The 21,410-nt window shown below is 33.1% G+C and overlaps 1 protein-coding gene across 10 annotated transcripts in view; it reads left to right on the top strand.

The window, feature by feature from the left end:
* The window catches only part of TRDN (triadin), a 376,282-nt gene that overhangs the window by 323,736 nt on the left and 31,136 nt on the right, over positions 1-21,410 (top strand). For 9 of the 10 annotated variants that reach the window (XM_057739762.1, XM_057739763.1, XM_057739759.1 and 6 more), the window contains 13 exons: positions 2,946-2,972; positions 3,424-3,453; positions 6,524-6,553; positions 7,666-7,692; positions 8,069-8,116; positions 9,894-9,941; positions 11,207-11,224; positions 13,212-13,256; positions 14,998-15,018; positions 16,761-16,787; positions 17,554-17,592; positions 17,973-18,008; positions 19,513-19,557. In XM_057739762.1, coding sequence (XP_057595745.1) covers positions 2,946-2,972; positions 3,424-3,453; positions 6,524-6,553; positions 7,666-7,692; positions 8,069-8,116; positions 9,894-9,941; positions 11,207-11,224; positions 13,212-13,256; positions 14,998-15,018; positions 16,761-16,787; positions 17,554-17,592; positions 17,973-18,008; positions 19,513-19,557 — 441 coding nt within the window. The remainder of the gene's footprint in view (positions 1-2,945; positions 2,973-3,423; positions 3,454-6,523; positions 6,554-7,665; positions 7,693-8,068; positions 8,117-9,893; positions 9,942-11,206; positions 11,225-13,211; positions 13,257-14,997; positions 15,019-16,760; positions 16,788-17,553; positions 17,593-17,972; positions 18,009-19,512; positions 19,558-21,410) is intronic. The other variant, XM_057739761.1, reaches the window with a different exon arrangement.

Below are 21,410 nucleotides of genomic sequence, written 5' to 3'. Positions count from 1 at the left end.
TTTTCTTAACCTGGCTGGGCTTGAAGAGCATAGTTGAACATGCTTATATTTGTACACAATTTGTGTGTGTGTGTGTTTTAATGTGTATTTTATGCATGTTTCTTAGGATTGTATCAATATATTTATTAGATTCTCAAAAAGAAATGACTGCTCAGTGCTCCAAATATCACTGCATAGAGTCTTAATAACTTTGATTTTATCTTTTTGTTTGCAAGAGTACAGAGCTGTATACCTGAGCCTCATTGGTTGGGCCCAAAGTAACACTTCTCTCACTGAACTGTGCTTAGAATAGTGCAATTAATCCATGTTGAGAGTAGTAGGTAAAGTCCTATGAAACTGTTACATAATTAGGGTAGGGATATTGTTGAAGGTGTTATCTACTACATTATACTGAATTATTTTTTTTCTGAGAACACATAAAACAAGGTTTTTTCAGGTAATATTACCAGGGATTATTGTGCTTCTCTTAAACAACTTACTTGTTTACAACTTAAAACGGTATGAGCTGTATAACTGATTGTGCTTTTATCTTTGTATGGGTACCAGAAAGATGAGAGGTGAATAGTTATGTCAAGTCAAAGAAAGTCTATAGTAATCTTAACATTTTTTTATGTTCTAATGTAACTTCTGAATTTGTATATTCTCCTACATTCATTTTTCTTGACTCAAGTTCATTTATTTACCTTCTCTTGTTGTCATTATTTCTTTTATTTATCTAATGAAAAACAATAATTGAGTGCCTATCACATAACCATGTATTAGGTATTGCACCAGCTCCCTGGATTCAATGATGGGTAAACATGATCTCTGTTCTCAAATATCTCACAGTCTAGAAGGGAAGGCATTCACTTAAGTTAATATTTACAGTAGATTGTGATTAACAGTGATCAAGAGAAAAAAGTCAAAAAATAATGTTGGCACAACACTTTATTGTCCAACCATATCAGATAATGCTTTCTGAGGAAGAGATAGCTGAGCCCTAAGTAGAAATTAGCCAAATAAAAAGTGAAAGGAAGAAAACGCAGATGAAAAAAAATCAAAAAATAAAAATCTTTACATAAATGATGAGCTATTCCATGTTTGTGAAATAGAAGATTCAATATTAAGATGTCAGTTCTTCCCAACTTGATCTATGGATTCAATGCCATTTCCATCAAAATCTTAGCAAATTATTTTGTGGAGATTGACTAAGTGATTCTAAAGTTTACATGGATCAGGAAAAGACCCAGAATAGCCAACACAAAACTGAAGGAAAAGAGCAAAGCTGGAGGACTAACACTACCCAACTTTAACACTTACTATAAACCACTGCAGTTATCATAACTACTGTTTTTTTCTCTGCCGCCAGTAGTTTCCTTGTGTGCATACGCTGGTCAGTGCTCGTCTGAAGACTTGAGGGAGTCTTCCGAAAATTCCCCAAACTTTCTTTATCTCTTTTCCTCTTTCTTTCTAATCTCTTTAACTTCCTACTTTATATTACTCTGACCACTGATCTCTAGCTGTCTTAATCTCTCAAGAGTCCCAGCTTGATCTCATTAAATCAGCTCCATTCCTGTACTAACAGCCTGCAGCTCTCTCCTGGTATTAAGCTGGGATAATCATAGGGCACACCTCATTTGTTTTTCATCACTTAAGAGTCACTGTCCTTTAATGTATGATATCCAATATCTTTAAAACCATGTTTTATATAATGTTTTATATTTCCTATAATTTCAAGTGTGAAGACTAATCAGGTGCCTTCTATTTTATCTTAGCTAGAAATGAAAGTCACTAGGACACCTTTGAAAATGAAGAAAATGGTATAAATATTTATCTTATTACAGTAGAGTATGTTATGTGCATCCTTCCCAGAAGCTAAGTGAACAGGAATTTAAAAAGAAGAAAGTGATCCACATAGTTACATATGTTCATTGATATTGGAAAGTAAGGGGGAACTGGTGACCAGAGATGCCTGATAAATATAGTGTTGAGAATAGAAGCTGGATGATAATGAATTAATGATTAAATGGGAGTCAATAAATGGAAAAAGCAAGTAAAGGTGACCTTCTTAAGAAGTTTAGTTGGGCAATGATGGAAAGGTATTGGGTGTTATTTATACTGGAATTCAGAATCAAAGGAAGGTGCTTTATTTACTGTTAAAATCCTTGTTGAGATAAAAAAGAAAGTTAAAGTTGACTATGGGTAGGGCAGAGGTTGGCAAACAATGGCCTGCAGGGGAACTAAGATCCCACAAGCCACATGGTATGGCCAAGAAAATAAAAAGCAATGGCCTGCACACTGGCCACCCGCTTCAGTAAGAAAAGTTTTATTGGAACACAACATTTCTATTCATTTACATAATGCTTATGGCTGCTTCTGTGCTACAAAAGAGTTGAAGAGTTGTGACAGAGATCATATGACCCCAAAGTAAAAAAAATATATCTATACAAATTGAATTTTCACAGAAAATTTGCCAACCCTGCATTAGGAGTCCAATATGTAATAAAAGCATATAGTATATTTCAGGTCATCGAGAATTTCAGATTCAGCAGCAATCACTTTTTAACATATTATACTGGGATAGATAATATATTGATAATGTTAATGGAAATGAAAACAGTAGTCTTGAATTTTTCATCTTGCGTAATGAAAGGCTAAAAGTAATTTCTCAAAATAAAATTCTATGTCCTATATTAACATTAAACAGGTGACACTGCACACAAGAATTTGTGAGCAAATTATTTTTTAATGGTGCAATGAAATTAAACTGTTATTATTTAAAATGATTTTTCAATTAGTAACTTAGCTTGGACATTAAATTACATACCCTGTAAAAATTTCAATAAAGAAAGATAATTGGAGTCCATAGTGTTTAATTTTCAAATATATAATATTTTACCATATACAATGTTGATCCAATAACAGTGGAATGACTCAGTTTTTAATCGTTTTTAAACTTTTCCTAGGCAAAGAGGTCAAGCCCAAGTCTCCACGTATGTTATGAGCATGACAAAACCAAAACATAAGTCTTAAATGCATGCTTTACTCACCAACTAATTCTATTGCTGAGTGTTTTGCATAAAGTCAAAGGCTTAACTATTTTGTGCAGATAACACTCTGGTTATCTTACTTGCATTTCTGAAAATTTGCTATGCTGAGATTTTCCTTCATCCTTCATTCACTGGATGAACAAATCAATACTTTTCATTAACTTCTTATTAAAAATCTTAGTTCATGTTTCCAATTTTTCTCAAAATAATTCTCACTGTGATTGATGATGGGGAGGTTTTACTTGTGTGTGTATTGACCTGCTGCAATCATAAGAGGAAGAAAATTAATATGGAAGATTAAAAAGCAATAAATAATATGTAAAAGAAATATGCATGGGTACAGGAAATAAATATTTTAATATAATCATTATTACTAATATTCACTTGTTTTTAGAGCCACCAGTAAAAAAAGAAGAGAAGCCAGGTATGTACATTTTGTGTGTAGATTCATACTTGCATTCCATATTTATAATGAATAGCACACCTTTTTGCAAATGTTGTACCCTAGTGCAAATATTATATTAAAATTTTATTATTGAACAGCTTTTTAAAATAAAACAAATGTAATATATGTTTCTCTATACTACATGTTCCTAGAAAAAAACCTATTTACAAAGGTGAAACTACTGAGAAATTTATATAGTTCAGAAGAAACAAACGACTGACTCTTTTTCGCTGATTACTACAGAACACAGACATTCTGTCGGAAAAAGACAGCTGCTCTCACTCTTCTATTTTTTCGGGGCTTCTGAGTCAGATGAACATTCCTGAGGGCTATAGCAGGCAGCAGACACTTTTTTAAAAGAAAACACAGTAATGATTTTCAAAACAGTTAAAATTTTTATTCATGTCTCCCAACTGTATTTGTGCTATAGGGCTACTGTGAGAAAATACTACAAAGCAGGTGGTTACAAACAACAGAGATTTATTCCCTTACAGTTCTGGAAACTAGATATTCGAAATCAAGGTGTCAGCAGGGCATGTTTCCCTTGTACCATGTAGGGAGGCATCCTTCCTTTCCTTTTCTGGTTTCTGGTGTTTGTGAGCAGTCCTTGGTGTTCCTAGGCTTGAAGAAGCATCTCTGTAATCTCAACCTCTGTTGTCACGTGAACATCTTCTCCCATTGTGTCTGTATCTTTTCTCTTCTTTATAAGGACACCAGCCCTACTGGATTAAAGATCCACCCTATTCCCACACAACAACATCTTAACTAATTACATCTGCAATTACCCTACCTCCAAACAAGGTCACATTCTGAGGTACTGGGGATTAGGACTGAAGCACATCTTTTGGGGTCATACAATTCAACCTATAAAGGTCTACCCTGTGCACCCCCTCCCTGAAGTTCATGTCTTCCACATGTAGCAAAATATATTCACCCCATTTCAACCTCCCTGAGTCTTAACAATTTTACCATCAAGTCCAAAATTTCACCAATTCAAAGTCTCATATCTCATTATCTAAATCAGTGATGGGTGAAACTCAAGCTATGACTCTTCTTTCATAAAATTCCTCTCCATTTGTGAACCTGTGAAATCAGAAAAATATAATCTGTTTCCAAAATAAAAGAGTGAAACAGGCTGGGATAGACATTCCTATTCCAAAAGGGAGAAACTGGAAGGAAATAAAGGTCCCAAGTAAATCCAAAATATAACAGGGAAGATTCCATTAGATATTGAGGCCTAAAATGTCCTCTTTGGCTCAGTGCTGTGTCCTCTGGACTTGGTGGGATGGTAGCGCTGCCCTCTAGGCCCACGGTCCTCTCTACCCAAGGAGGTCCTATCAACCCAGGCCTTTGAATCCATGGCTCTGCCCTTAGAGTTGATATTCCTGCATTTCATCCTGTCTCTGTCCATTTCTGTCCAGGCCAGCATTATTTTTTCTTGCACACAATTTTCAAAAACACAACTAATCTTGAGTTCAGTTCCTGAAGGTCCAAACCATTGGACAGAGGATCCTCCACAGATCTCCCTGGGAAACCACATCTCTATTTCTGCCTTCTGCTGAGGTGGAAGATTGGATCCATGAGTTTGTCCAGCCATACCCTTGGCCCTGTCTCCAGGGCATGCTGTCTAGATAGGGTGAGCATTTTCTAAGTCTTCAGTGCTGGTTCCTTTTGCATGACAGTGCACCCCTCAACTTATCTTCTCTCACATTGAGCAACAAAGAGAATCCAGGCTCTACCTTCCATGCTTTACTTGGAAATTTTCTCAGCTAAATATCTATGTTCTTTACTTACAAATTCCACCTTCTACCCAACACAAGAACACAATTTAGTCAAGTCCTCTGACACTTTATAACAAAGATCACCCTTCCTTCAGTATCCAATAACGTGTTCCTCATTTCCTTCTGAGACCTCACCAGAAGCACACTTAACATTTCCATTTCTAGCAACATTCTATTCATGACAATATGTGTGTTCTCTAAAATGACAGAAACTTTCTTAAAATCTGTCCTCAGTTCTTTCTGAATCCTCAGCAGAATAGCCTTTAATGTCAGTATTTCTGCCAATAGTTTTTTGAAGGCAATCTAGGTGTTTTTGTTTGTTTTTATCAAGTGCCTCAAAAATCTTCCAGCCGCTACTCGTTATTAATTCTGAAGCCACTTCCACATTTATATGTATTTGTCACAGGAGCACCCCACTTCCTGGTACCAAAAGCTATTCGTTTCCTTGGGTGGCTGGAATAAAATATCACAAACTATGTAGCTTAAAACAACAAAAATTGATTTTTTCACAGTTCTAGAAGCTGGAAGTCCAAAGTCAAGATAGAAGCAGAGCCACAATTCCTTTGAAACCTGCAGAGGACAATGTTTTCTTATCTCTTTTGGCTTCTGGTGTTCAACAGCAGTCCTTGGTGTTCCTTGGCTTGTAGTTGGCTCATACCAATCTCCGCCTCCATCATTACACAGCCACATTCTCTGGTGTCTCTCTATCTCTGTGTCATTTTTCTTCTCATAAGGACCTAGCAGATTGGATTAAGGGCCCACTCTACTCCAGTATGGCTTCATTTTACCCTACCTAATCACAACTGCAAACAATCCTATTTGCAAATAAGGTCACATTCTGAGTTATTTTCTATTAGGACTTCAGTGTATTTTTTTTTGTGGCACACAGTTAAAGCCATAACACTGTCTAAATTTTTAAATCACAATTAGCTGTATTTCAGAAAAGCTCTTCCAACTCCTATCATCAAGTCATTTATCTTATGTTGACATTGGGACTATTCTCCACAACAATAATCATGAGAAAACAGAAAATTCAGGTTGAAATCCATTAGCAGTAGCAACAACTTAATGACAGACAATTGCATGTCATGATTTTAACCACTGTGAGTTTAATAGTCCAGTCCTGACAAGCCAGTAGGAAACGAAAATAATTTTTACTAAAATTCTGCTTTTTCAAAGTATGATAAATGAAATGTGTCCTAAAATGAATTTGTGCTCTAGTTTATTTTTTCAGATTCTAAAATTCCTGTCTTTTGTTTTCCTATCAGAGTCACAAGTTAAAAAGGAAGCAAAACCAGGTAACAGTATTTTTATTCTTAGATACAGAGCTAATGTTGCTGTTATTTTAGAACTAAAAGAGGCTTACCATCCACCAATGGGGATTTACACAGAGTCTGCCACATCCTCATTATTTTCCCTACTCCGTTGCTCAATATGCTTTTACAGTACTGGATTAGGTGAGAATGGGGATATTCCATAAGCAAAAATTTCTAGAATATGGCTTTCAATGAACCTCAGCAGAGACTCTAGGTTTCAGGACACATTTGAGTTCTTCAAAGCCTAGTATAATCATATTTAATCTGTGGGTTTATTTTTGATAACACACCAGAGTTACAAAATCATAAAATCATAGGCTATGGAGTTTTGAAGGGAAAGAGGACAAGAACTTATCAAGCATCTGCTATGAGCTAAGGAATAGCGTGAGATTCAATTTTCATCATATCACTATGAGACACATGCAACATGACAATTATTACCCATATTTAGTTATCTGTGGAAACAGTTCCATAGACCAAGTTTAGAAAGTTATTTTTCTAAGGTTTTCAAGTTAATAAATATTGGAGCTAGAATTGTGTGCATGTGTGGTTTACCCAAAACTCTAGGTGATCTAAGAGATTGTCCCAGACTAACAATCATTTTATTAAGAGGCAACATTGACCTAAAATCAGACCTAAAATCTTTCCAAGTTTACACTGCTATTTAGTGTGTAAGTCCTAGTTCTGGTACCAACTAGCTACTCACCTGAGGCAAGTCAGAAAAACCCTCAGGCTCTATGAATGCTATTTCTTCATTAGAAAAAATTATGTAGCAGGATTCTTAAATAACAAATTCAAGAATCCAAGTCTATAGGTATATACAATACTATCTTATCCCTTTAATTCTCACCATTGTTTACCTGACAACTGATCATAAGTTTGAGTCTAGTTTCTCTTGTAAATAATATATTTTTTAATATGTTAAGGCTTAAAAATGCCTAATTACTGTCTTATTATTGATTTTCCTTGAGTACCTTTATTTGCTGCAGATGAGTTTGTGTTATATTTAAACCCTTCATTTATTATTATTAAATACTACAATTTTGCAAGTGATTTAATTGAAATTTTTATAATTATGAATGTTTATTTTCTAGCTTCACCTGAAAAAGCTCAAATGCACAGTATGTATCTTAATTTTATCTATAAAGCTAATATAGAATTTCTACAAAAAAATTAAATATCTTTAATGATATACATTTGCAATCTATGACCCAGTATTTATACTTTATTACAGCCTGTGCTTTGGAAATTATAGGTACTTAAATGTAAATAAGAATTATTTGTGTATTGTTTTCATGCAACCAAAACCTTTAAGTTTTTATTTAAACTAGGATGACATGAAAATTAAGGAATAGTTTTTCTCCATGGGCACATTTGTTAAAAGTTGTCAGTTTTCTACTTAACAAATCGCTGGACCATGTTACAAAGAAAATTCACCGTATGCTAAGTTTTGAAGCTTCTAAATATCTGCAAAGATTGTCTTTTTATTATTTTCAGAACAAGACATAGTGAAACCAGAAAAGACTGTTTCTCATGGTAAACCAGGTATTTTGCAAGTGGTATTTGTAGTATCAAATCGTCTCTCAATGTTCTAGTTTTAGCAGGATGAGGAGTTTAGAGTCAAATCTAAAGTTATTAGGAATGACTCATATGGTAAGTCATCCAGCTTCTAAACATCTCCAGTTTGTGTGCTGAGAACTCAACCTGCCAAATGTAACTAGATAGCTCGTGATCCCTTCCCATCAGAGACTTAGCACAAAGACCATCTTTGCCAGCATTCAGGTGAATGATCTCTATGTTTCGTTTTGTTTTGTTCTGTTTGGGACAAGACGTCACTAGAAAACTTGGAATTCAGAATGGCTCATTCAAACATAATCATCTTCAGTTCCAAAAATCCCAAGAAAAGGAAATCAACATTTCCTCCTGCTTCCCTTCCTCTTTCCTTCTTTCCTTCATCTTTGCCTCCCTTCCTTTCTCCTCATTCCTGGTCTTACATTCTGTAGCAAGTAGAGGTAAACCAATGGGTTCTGCTCATAAAGAGAAATCGAGAAATTACCAAGACTAGTTTAATAATTAGTTTTTATTTAAGAATAGAAACTTTATTTAAATTTTAATTTAAGCCAATTAAATATGAATTTAAATTTGATGCTGTGCCAGGCCTCAGTTGTTCTGTAAAATATTGTCCTTTATTCCTGGCTGAATTTTTTACCCGATGTTGTGAATATAGTTAGGCCAGAATCTTTAAAAAGGTAAAAGCATACTTTCTCTAAACATATCTTAGGAAACTTTTTACTTCTATTTTTAAAACTTTACTTTAGAAAAATTGTTTTCAATGGATTTTAGTCAGTTTGATGTTACTTGTTTATGCTTTAAAGAGTATGAGACACCAACAACAGAAACTATAGAAATAAAGAAAGCAGAACCAGATTGTGGGGAGGTGAGAAAAACAGTCTGTACTGACATAAGCAAAACTTTAGAAAGAACTTTTAGAACCTTCTGATATAATGAATAATAAACCCTGTTACTTTCTTTACTGTCCTAAATGTCAAGCATTGTTGAGGTGAAATACTGAGAGGAGAGAGTTTAGTCTTTGAGTGTATAACAAAGGCATTGCCCTCTCATCACATCTTTCTTTTCTTCCAGTGCCCATTCATGCTCTAAATTCTGTTTCCCAGTGAAACTTTTTAATTTTAGGATATTTGACTTACTGATTCTTTCTCACTGCTAAATACTTGAAAAGTTTAATTTTATGTAGAATCATTATACTAATCCCTCTACTTTAACTCAAATCTATTTTCCTATGTCTATAAAAACATACAGCACAGAAGACATCCCATAAATGCATCACCTTTGCCCTTCCCCCACTTTGCAACATAAAAACTTGGCTTCCCAGGCTAACCCTGGGTTCTCAGGGAAGTATCTTGCTCAAGAAAGATAAAAATGTATTTCTTCCTATTCTTAGTCAATAATGGAAATGGAATACATGTTTTATGTGTACTTCTGTGTGGATAAATACAATGAAATCCAGGGAAGGCAAAGGATAGGGTGTACTTTGGTTAGGGTCTGGGGACCATTTGGATTAGGAAAACTTTTATGGCAAGAAAGCTGCAAAGGACATCTGCAGCTCAACATATTTTCTTTGTGCTCCCATCCAATTTGAATAGAAGATATCACTTGCTGTTTTATTGAGAAAACAGCTAAGTTTGTCTCAGTAGTGATGTTATTTCAAAGAGAATACAAAATATCAAGGTTGAAATGTGTTGCTGTTTTGTACTGATGCATTTAAAATTTCCATTTGTGTTAACATTTTTTCCTATCACAGATGAAAAAGTTGCGAAGCAGGTAAAAGCTACCATAATAGAAAAAACAGGTAAATGAGCTATTTCAGATTTTTTTTCTATTTATCAATTTTATGTTATGTTGGCACACACCCACACACTCACGCTCGCACGCGTGCGGGCACACACACACACACACATCTTCACTGAAATATGTGCACTTTTAGTGCCATACATTCTAAGATTCTGGATTCTTATGTATAACTAAAAGATATACTCAATGAAAATTAACAGTGGAAAACTAAAGTGACATAACTTTATTCTTTTTAAGTGTGATTAACCTAAGCTTACAGATAATTCACAAGGAAATCTATGTAATATATTGATTATTATGTACTATTTTTAGGTGTTTAGTCTCATTTTCAACCACATCTCCTCAAATTTTATGATCACAGAAATCTGAAACTCTCTGCTGTTCTTGTATTAGATGGAGTAATTTCCATTCATGAGAGCTCTGCAGAGACTTATGTGATTGTATAACTTTTTAAAATCTGCCTAGAAGAATGATCAACAGAACATAAAATATCAAAGCAAAAATATCGAAGCATCATTTCACATGAGAAAAAAAGAGGAGCGTACACACTCTTGAAATTCTGAAGTTCTTTTGTGAAAGGATGAACAAAATTAAGTCATCTCCACTGACATCTTGAAACACTGCATCTCCTCCATTTAATCCCAAGATGGAAATCCTATCCACCTCAGCCACGCCCCATTTCTCACTAAAAATCATTTCCAAGGAAAAGGCCTGTGAAGTAATTTCTTTCTTTTAACTGAGATAATCATGATAATCAGGATTTAAGCATGGTTCTCAGAGGAAAATATAATAGATTTCAGGAGAGAACTAGTTACTTATAGAAATTACAGACTCTTATTTCATGAGAAAGAAACCTTATTTTCACATTACCCCATATGACCATTGTACTCTATTGCCTAAGCTCATAATTTTAATTAACATTCCTCTAATTTGCACCCTAAGGTGTTAATTTGACCCCCTGAGTACCTCATTTAGTTATATGGGCATTTGGAGATTATGAAGAAACTAGCTTAATGTATTTGTGTCTCAAATATATAGATTGTTTCAAATTTTACATAAAATTTTGTGCATCTTGGTTTTTCAATAAGCAGTGTGATTAATGTACTTGCTGACAGTGAAATAACAGTGTTCAGAGAGAACGGATTGAGCTTAAGATAAGAAGAGAACTTAAAATGAAGAAGGAATAAATACAAATGCTAAAGAGTTTTTTTCCCCATGGTTTGTATTCGTCATATGCCATCTACTTTCTTTCATTTTCCACAGTCAAACCCAAACCAACAAGTAAGAGATGAAAATAAAATCTGAAAAGTATCGCTTGGCCATTTTAACTTTAACAATTTGCTCGATTTTAATTTTTTTCCCAATTGTTATTTTTAGCATTGCCCAAGGCTTATTGCTATGGCTTTGATTTAACATCTTTATCTTTCACTACTAATTAATAATTCACTATAATTATACAGAAGAAATCTCTGGAAGTTGTATCACTATAATTAATATTAAAAGAGTGAGTCCATGTAGGCTATAAAATAATGCTAAGAAGTTAGGGTAGATGGGCAATCTTTTAAACATACATAATGAATAACAAGGGAAATTGAAATGATATACAATTTTTGGTGTTATGAACCACATACTGTTTTTAATTTGTTTGCTATAAGCAGCATTAATTATACGGTAGGTAGCTTTTGGTATTAATGTTATTCATAATTTTGTGAATTATAAACATTTTGCCACTTTATTAAAATCATGGAATTTTCTCACGAGTATAGATTTTAAAGATTGTCCATTTTATTGCTCAGGAGTGATACAGATATTACTGGTGTAGAGAGTTTAACAGGTGACTGTCGGGCTCAGAAAAGCATGAATATCTGCCCATTGTCACGGGTAGTAAATATGTCCAAAATTGTGTCAAAATTGTGATACGGGTTCTTGAATTATATATATTTGTGAAACAGAGGCTTAGATGAATGCCCTTTGTCAAATATTCTCTGGCTCATATATGAAAAGTGAATTGACAGGGTCCAAAGATGAAGTTGGTGAGACCAGTTAGGAGGTCATATTAGTGATTCAGGAGATATGGCAAAATACATGGAGCCTAAAAAAGAACATATTCACCTCCTAGAACTTATTGCATGTATTTTGAACATATATTTTATATTATTTTTACTTTATTATACTTTTGCAGTGCTATTAATATGACAGTTTAATAACTTGAATATTGGCTTCTTTTATTGTGCATGCTTATTTAACACTAACATTTATACAACTTAAGTTCGTGGAGGTTCATTCTTTAATGCTTTCAATCCCAAATTTACAAATATCTAATTAAATCTTATGACAACACAGATCCCACATCTCCCCATTCACTTCGTTGTTGGTACAAGATGATGGGGGAGGAAAATAGTAGTGCTTTCAGAGAATCTCCAAATTCAGAATGAGAGAAGGAAAGGACAGGTAAACCAGAACAGCTCAGGAGGACTAAACCAGGAGGCCATTAGTAAGAACTAACACTTGGCAGTCATCTGCTCTATTTCTAAATATTCTCAACTCCATTCAAAATATCTTACCCTACATAGCTTTATTTGAAATTCCACTTTTGGTGAAAGAGTGATCGCCTAAAATTTACTTTAATTCAAATATTTTTCACAGGGCTAAGAAGAGTATCAATTACACATTTTGATTCCAGTTGTCATGTTCTAGATTGTTGAGATTCATCTGTGAGAGTTCTAACTGAACTTGAAAAGAGAGGGTGGTCCAGAAAAATGAAAATACAAAGTGCGGCACTTTCTGGAATAAGACAGGTCTAGGTTAAAATTTCAACAAGAAACTAATGACCAGCACCAAATTGCTTCTGATCTGGCAAGAAGGGAACTGGTACTAGTCAGAGAGGTAAAAAGGGAGCTTGTAAAATGCCAAAGGCAAATGTCATCTGCTTTGGAATATCTGCAAAGAAGGGCACAAACTTCAGCAAAGAAAGAAAAATTCTGTTATTATTATTCTCCTTTTTTGTCATATTCTATCCTCTTATTATACCACATGGCCCCAAGGGGTCTAGCACCTTCGAAGTATCTTACAGGATTCCCTGAGAATGAACCTGACCTTGTTTACAGTGTGTTTCTATGGCAACATGCTTTCTGTGTTCCAAGTTACATGCAGATGACTTTGGGGCCTGCTTCCCATATAAACTGAGGATCACTTGCAAATATGTAAATAAGAAATTGCTTGCTACACAATCTACAGATTGCCAGTTAATTCTGATTTTTCTCTTTAGAAAAAGCTGAACATCAAGAAAAAGAATCTCCATCTATAAAAACAGGTGTTTTTGCCTTTTTGGTTTACATTCTTTCCTAAATCATTATTCTTATTAAATTTGAAAATTAAAGCAAAGCATATAAATACTTTTATTTTATTTCTTGGTAATGTTTAGTCTTGTGGTTTTGTAGTAGAATCTACTTTATCTGACATAAGGGCTGTGGTAGTGTTGATAAACATTTTGCTAAATATTATAACCAATATATATGGATTGCCAAACATTCTATTATAATACAACAGTATTAACAAAATAGTATTCGCTTTCATGGTTCACCAGAACCTTCCAAAATATTCAGTATTTCACTGATGTCAGTATTAATATCATTTATCATACTGGTAATGCTGATTCACTGTTGATATATTGCAAAATATCCAATTAAATTGCACATATTACATTTCACTGAAAACTAATCATGAATTTCAGTTTGGTTTGATTTCTTAAAATAGAAATTATCCTTTTCTATAAGAGCTTAATACTTTTAAATCCATTATTCAATCTTAAATATATAATACTTGGCGTGGTTCAACACTAAGGCATATAGGAGGCTAACTGCAAAAATATCCCTCTCCTCTTTTTTGCTATTCTACCAGTTCCCATTCCCAAAATATCCAACAATGTCTGATAGGTAATCATTGTTATTTTTTAATGTATCCTTCTAGCAATATTTATAAAAGACATATACATACACATATATCTATATGCAAATTATATATATATGTATGTATATTCCCACTTTTTTACACAAATCATGACATACCATAAATAGCTTTTTCCCTAGGTTTTTCTATTTAAGAATGTATTTTTGAAGATTTTTTTATATCAATACATAAAACATTTCTTCATTAATAGTATTCTACTCTACAGTTGTACACAGTTTACTTAGTCTCTGAATGACCTATATTTAAGTTATCTAACAAACTTTTAACGATATACAATAATAAATATACCTTCCTATCTAGTTTTTTAAATTTATCTTTGGGATAAAATTCCTTAGTAAATTTTTTAGTGAAATATATTCAATGTAATTTTTATAGATGTCCCTAATTGTTCTCTAAAAAATTATATTAATTTGTATTACCACTGTTAATGAATTAGTTAATCTAATTTTGGATGATTCAAATTCTTCACAATTATGAAGAAATGTCTAGTTTTTTATAAATAAATAGATATTTACAGGTAAGACTGCATAATTAATGCTTTTAGTTAATAACTTAAGAAGATGAGGTATATTGGAGAAAGAGATCATGTATTTAGATGGTATAGTTTTGTGTCTTTCACCTACCATTCACTTATTTTTCCCAAGATTTTATAAAGTCAGCTTTTTCATTCAAGTTACCAGATTGGAAGAGTTACATAGTTAATATTAATTAATATTAATACATATTCGGAAAGGACAGTGACAAAATATGCCTTTTATGCCATTCAGAAACAGTAAGGAGTTCAGATTATCCTGAGCATTCATTTTGCACCAAATGAAATATAAGGCTTTACAGGGATAAATTAGAGACCAAGAAGACCCTATACTTTGAAGCTTTACAACTTCTTTGAGGAATTCATTGGATATGACTTAAAAATTATTCAAAGTGCATTGCCTATTGCTCATTTCAATATAAGTGTAGACTTTTCCTATTTTAACTCAAACAAACACAATAAGGGAATATAAAAGGCTGATATTTTACTTATAGCTAGAAAATGATCAATGACTTTTTCTTTTGTTTTCTTTCTTTTCTTTTTTACTTTTTAGACAAACCAAGACCAACTCCAAGTAAGTGTATCATAAAATTTTAAGAATTTGCTATTTAATTAATTTTAATTTTATAATTTCTTTAAATTATACATGCAGTAAAAGTTAGTATGGTATTTCATTGATGCAATAGCTATTATGTCATTACCTACATAAATGATTCTTATTGACAAAGAATATTTGTATTATATTCATTAATCCTTGAACATATATTTATTGAGTGCTATTGGATATGTTACATTATACCAGGGTATGTGAAGGAATGCCTAAAATGACTTCTGTTGTCATTAGCTGTGCAATTAACATAGTTACCATAACTAATACCTGTGCAAAAAAAAAAGGGGGGTTGCATCTCTCTTTTATATACTTTCAGTTGTTTGTTAGTATGTACTGAGTAAACAAAGTATGGAGATTCCTCTTATAGTCACTGCTAGGTTAAAAAAAAATTCAGAACACAGAATACCTGTCTTCAATTATTTAATCTTAACACATTAGCATTTTAATTTCATATTTTTTCAAAGGCTGAAGATGAGTGTTTTAGTATTTCAGAATCACTTTTATTTGGCATTTTAAACAATAGTAAAAATGCAACAATTTATGAAATTTTATGCATTTTCATTAAAATGAAATTGTTTATTTAGTACTATTAAATTATGATCTAGACATTACCCTGGGGGGAAATATTTGCATTTCAGTCCATAGTGTATCTAGAAGTTGTGTCTAAAGGTTTTAAATGCCAAGGACTAACCTGGTTTCTTAAGAGTGTTATGATAGATTTCTTACAAAATGAATCTACGGTTTTCTTCTGAATGGAGTAGATGCCAATGTTAAACATTAAATGCTGCCTTTGAGTTGGCAAAAATCTCTAGTATGTTTAGCTGTGTAATTGCTACTAATATGAAGGATATTACAAAAATTAAGGGCTGAAAGTCAAAACTAGAATACTAATGTGAAATATCACCATAAGTATTTGCAAATACTGTTTTGTTTATGAAACTATTCACTTTACATCTTCATTCTGTAAAATATTTTAATCAATTTTCCTTGAACTTTGAAATTAGCTTCCAAAAAGTTATTTTAGACTGATAATTAAATGTATTAGTTTTATAGAAAATATGAACTGATTTGTGAAGAAAGATACATTTTTAAGACCTGCCATGTTGTATTTTTAAAAAATTGGTCTATGAATTTACTGAAGGAGCAAAATGAAAGGATGAAAGGCTGGTTCTGCATTCTTATAGCTAAAGACAAATAACATTTTTATAGTTTGTCTCACTACTCTGATTGTAGTCATCAGGAGTTGAGCTTATTTTTGTGATATTTTTTAATCTCATCCCTCAACCCCACCCATTGCACTTAGTACAGCATCTTATACCTGAAGTTGCTTTATAAATATTTAATGAGTGAATGCATGCTTTCACATGTGCAGATCATGTTAAAAATTTATGTAATGGAGGTTTATAATTTGTAATTGAGAAAACCACCCAAAGGACTTCAAATTGATTCATCCTACCACATATGAATAGACTATTTAAGATTAATTTGCAGAGCGGTTCTATTTCCAGGCTAGATTCCAGTTAATAGATTTCAGAAATATGAGTTACCAGTATGTCTCTTTGCCATTCAGAGTATGTGTCTGTTGTCATTACTATTGGAATTTAATAAGAAATACATGCAGATGAATTTCAATTGTCTGCTACTGAAAAACAAAACTATTCTTCCTTTTTATTTTTCTTCCTTTTTTCTATCATTTTTTTCTAAAGAGAAAACATCAGAAGTAACAGAATCAGGTAAATATTTACTTTCCTAGAAAAGGTTACATAGATCTGTGGAAACAGTATTTAAATTTGAATCTTTGTCTAGCTGAGTAACATTTGGGAAAATCCCTTAAAAGCTCAGATTCCCAGTTTTCTCGTCTGTAGAACAGGCATAATGACTTCCCAAAAGGCTTGTTATAAGTAATAAATGAAATAACATATGTAACATTCCCACTATATACTTGGTTGTCACTCATTAAATACTGGTTTCCTTCTTACTCCTGTCTGATAGATATAGTTGAAGAAAAGCATCAGTCAACCAAAACTCTGTTTTAAAAAGCATGTGTCCACATTTTGTGTAGAGATACGTTGTGACTCTTACATTGTTTTTATTCAAGTTTATTTATTGAGCATCCATAGCACCAAATTCTCATTTCCTAAAGATAACAATGGAAAATTTAGATGTTTGTTTTTCCTGTTACCAGTTTAAACTTATTAATAAATGCATAGTTTACTCTAACTTTACTTCAAAGCATGTAAAAAACAAAACAAAAAACAAAAGAAAAAAACAAAAGGAGGAGGCTCTGCCTTACAAAGCCAAGCAACCATGGATAACAAAAATATGCATGTTCTCACACATGGGAGGGAGACTTTTTCTTCACATTTTGAAAAAGTAGAGCCTTGAACCCCTTTCACTTATGGGATTAAATTTCATCTCCAAATATTTACTCCAAGACTGAGTAAGAAAATTATGTTAAGCCAATGTTTTCTTGTTATTCCCCCCCCGCCCCCCGCCCAGTGAAGAAGAAAATTGAAATATCTGAAAAGGAAAGTAAAGGTAAAGACATTTTAAGATGTGTATCAAATTAGTGATAAAGACACAGGAATCAAAGATATGTAGTTATACAAATTATATCACTTAAAAGCAATTCAAGAAAATATAGACACTGATTTTAAGGCATGTATCAGAATTGCAGCTCATTTTTGGGTTATCCATGCAAGGGGGTGTAGGTATTGCATTATTATTAGACATCTAAAGGGACCAGGAATTTAGATCTCAGAGCAAACTCTGCCTGTTATTGCTAAGCTAACAGCATAGAGTTCTTTTCATATAACTCCTGAATTGTAAATATTAACTACAAATTATATAGTTCCAAACCGTAGGAAGACCTATGAATAAATACGTATATGACTCTAATTACCATTTTATCTCCATAGAAAAAGCAGAAATGAAACATCTTAAAGAAGAAAAAGGTAATTTTTGAAAGATTGAAAGGCCCTGAAGCCAAAATATTTTGTGTCAAAATTATTTCAATTTTAAATAAAACTTTTGTTTATGTATGTGATGATTTCTGGTCTGATTAAAAGAAGAAATGAGGTAAATAATCATGGCTATGTGGTAACAGCAGTGTCAAAGGAGCAATGGATGGCAGGCAACTCCTGCAGTGTGCAGTCGTATGTTGGGTCATCGGTGAGCAACTAGTTAGAAGCTGCATTGCAATGTTGCTTTTTTTCTTTTATTATTTTTTTAAATCTTTATTGGAGTATAATTGCTTTACAGTATTGTGTCAGTTTCTGCTGTACAACAAAGTGAAAGAGCCACATGTATACATATATGCCCATATCCCCTCCCTCTTGAGCCTCCCTCCCAACCTCCCTATCCCACCCCTTTAAGTTTTCACAAAGCATCAAGCTGGTTTCCCTGTGCTCTGTAGTAGCTTCCCACTAGCCATCTATTTTACATTTGGTAGTGTGTATGTGTCGATGCTACTCTCTCACTACGTCCCAGCTTCCCTGCCCCCCAGTGTCCTCAAGTCCGTTCTCTACATCTGCATCTCTATTCCTACCCTGCCACCAGGTTCATCAATACCATTTTTCTAGGTTCCATATATATGTGTTAGCACACGGTATTTGTTTTTCTCTTTCTGGCTTACTTCACTCTGTATGACAGACTCTAAGTCCATCCATTTACAACTGGCTGTTGTAAATAATGCTGCAATGAACATTGTGGTACATGTATCTTTTTGAATTATGGTTTTCTCTGGGTATATGCCCAGTAGTGGGATTGCTGGGTCATATGGTAGTTCTATTTTTAGTTTTTTAAGGAACCTCCATACTGTTTTCCATAGTGGCTGTATCAATTTACATTCCCACCAACAGTGCAGGAGGGTTCGCTTTTCCGCACACCCTCTCCAGCATTTACTGTTTGTAGATTTTCTGATGATGGCCATTCTGACTGGTGTGAGGTGATACCTCTTTTTTTTTTCCTACCATTAAGTTTATTTATTTAGTAAACTACATAATACAATATGATAGTCACTGATTTCCATGTAGTTATCTAAAAAACTTACAAAGGCCTTAATCATCAGAGAAATATTTTATCGAGTCATGAGGAAAGCATTCTTAGACATACCAAAAAGATTGTTAATAACAAAAGAAGACACTTTTTTTTCTGGTTTATACCTAAATTCAGTTAATCAGAATGACCCATTGTCCATGGACTCTAATTCATTCACATAGCCTGAAATCACTGACTTTATGTTCTATCTTTGTTTATGCAAACAAAGCAATCTCTGCTGCTAACGTTTATTTTTACTAGGTGTTAGTAGAAGAGAAATTTTTTTTAAACACTGAGAAAATATTTACAACATTTAAATTATTCTCACATTGCTAAAGCTTAGAGTTGAAGTGAATCAAAATTTTTAAGAAAATTTTCTTTAAAAATTCATATTTTAATTTACATTTTCTTTACATACAGTGCCAGCAAGAAAAGAAAGTCTTCAATCGCACAATGTGACAAAAGGTAATCTTGAACTCTGTAGATATTCAAATGCTATATTGATGTGGAGGTGCCTGAATTACACTGGTGCTTAATATTAACACCAAATTTTTTTAAAGCAAGGAAGTCTAGCAGGTATACAATTCTGCTAACAGCAGAGGAAGTGGACAGGTAGGAAATCCAGCAGAAAGTTTTCATTTCAGTGGAAAACTAGGAAATGTGGAGAAATAGAAGCTATTAACAACCTAAACATTCATAAGATATTCCAATACATACCAGAAGAAAAAAAAATTTTTATTGCAAAAGACTTACACAGCATGACTACAGTCAAGAATGATAGAGCAGTAAAAACAGAGGGAGCCAAGATTCATTATCTATGACTACATAAAATATAGCTAGTATCATGAGTATATTTTTATTATTTATAAATTGGTTCTTGAAATTAATTCAGTGTAAATGCAAAGTGGGTAGTAGAGGGCAGATACCAGCATGCACATGGGAGGTAGATGTTTTTTACCTAAAGTAAAAATGACCTATTTTGGTAATATTATCATAGGTACAACTGAATTATGTAGTCTGGATGATAAAATTCTAGGCGAATCTAATTAATTCAAAATGTAACAAAACGTAAATGCTTTAAATTTTAAATAGCTAAGTAAACATGCCATAATTGAGCAAGAATTTTCATTCATAATAAATACATAGGTCTCTAGTGTGTGTATTTACTGGGGCAGGGGAAGATTGGAGAGGAATCTTGTTTTTCACTGGTTTCCTCTTGCTGCTTACTGTAGAATATATATTTGAAATGGCAGAACATATCTAGACACAATTATCAGATATATTAAAGGGTAACATTTAGAATAAGAGAGCAAATCAAATTTGTAGAAAGATACAGGAACACAATTTTTATATTGGAACTTTTCCCAAAAGCTTGATATTTTTTAGGATATTTAGCCAGAAGAATGAAAAGAAATGAATTACTTTGAAAACCCGTAGCTGTATCCTTTTCTATTAGTTCAATTTCCTCCTTAGTACAGGGCAATCATCATTCGCAGTTTAAAGCTGAGTTAATGCGAGATGAAGGATAGTCTAACATCTCAGAGTGTTTACATGATAGAGACAGGAATTGGCTCCAAGAGGGTATGACATCAGAGTTAAGCCCATTCAATCATATTTTACTATCCTACCACACTGTGGCAAATATAAGGGAAAGCTTTCTACCAAATAGAGCAGCCCAAAGATAAAATATGCCCCACTTTGTCCCCAAGAAAATGGTCTATTAGTGCTAAGACTAGAGGGTTGCACAAGGGATTCTAGGGATTTGGACACTGGATGGATACTCCTTTCTTACTTTATACTGAGTCCATTATTTCTAAGATCTTCATGTTATGAATAAACAGCAGAAAAAAATTGTTATATTTGAAAGAACAAGTCCAACCTAGAGCTAGCTGAGAACATAGGCATTTTCTTATTCATTCCTTCACTCAGTGAATGATTCATTGCAAATCAATAAATGTCTATTTTATTCCCTTCTAAGTTCCCATCTTTTTAGCCAAAGGTAGTATTTCTAAAGAAAAAATTATAACATTACCTTTACTAAAGTATTTTTCTAAATTGTTTTATTTGTTTTGTAATTTTATATACGTGCTGCTGTAATATCACTGAAAACATAAGTATTCCCTCCCCCCAAAAAAAGCTTTCTATTGGCATTACCCTAACTTTTATAAATTTGTAGTTTTTAGGTTTATATCAGAAATGCTATGGTTTATATCAGAAACTCTATAAGTCTCAAAGTAAAACATATTATGCAGATTCCTTAAAATTATATTTTCAAAATTTATATTTCCAAAATTTATATTTTGCATGTTGCTTTTAAG

This window comes from Hippopotamus amphibius, chromosome 6 (genome assembly GCF_030028045.1).
Source record: "Hippopotamus amphibius kiboko isolate mHipAmp2 chromosome 6, mHipAmp2.hap2, whole genome shotgun sequence".
In the NCBI taxonomy this organism is placed as follows: Eukaryota; Metazoa; Chordata; class Mammalia; order Artiodactyla; family Hippopotamidae; genus Hippopotamus; species Hippopotamus amphibius.
Note: the sequence above shows the minus strand (reverse complement) of the source record. Positions and strands in the feature narration are given on the sequence as shown.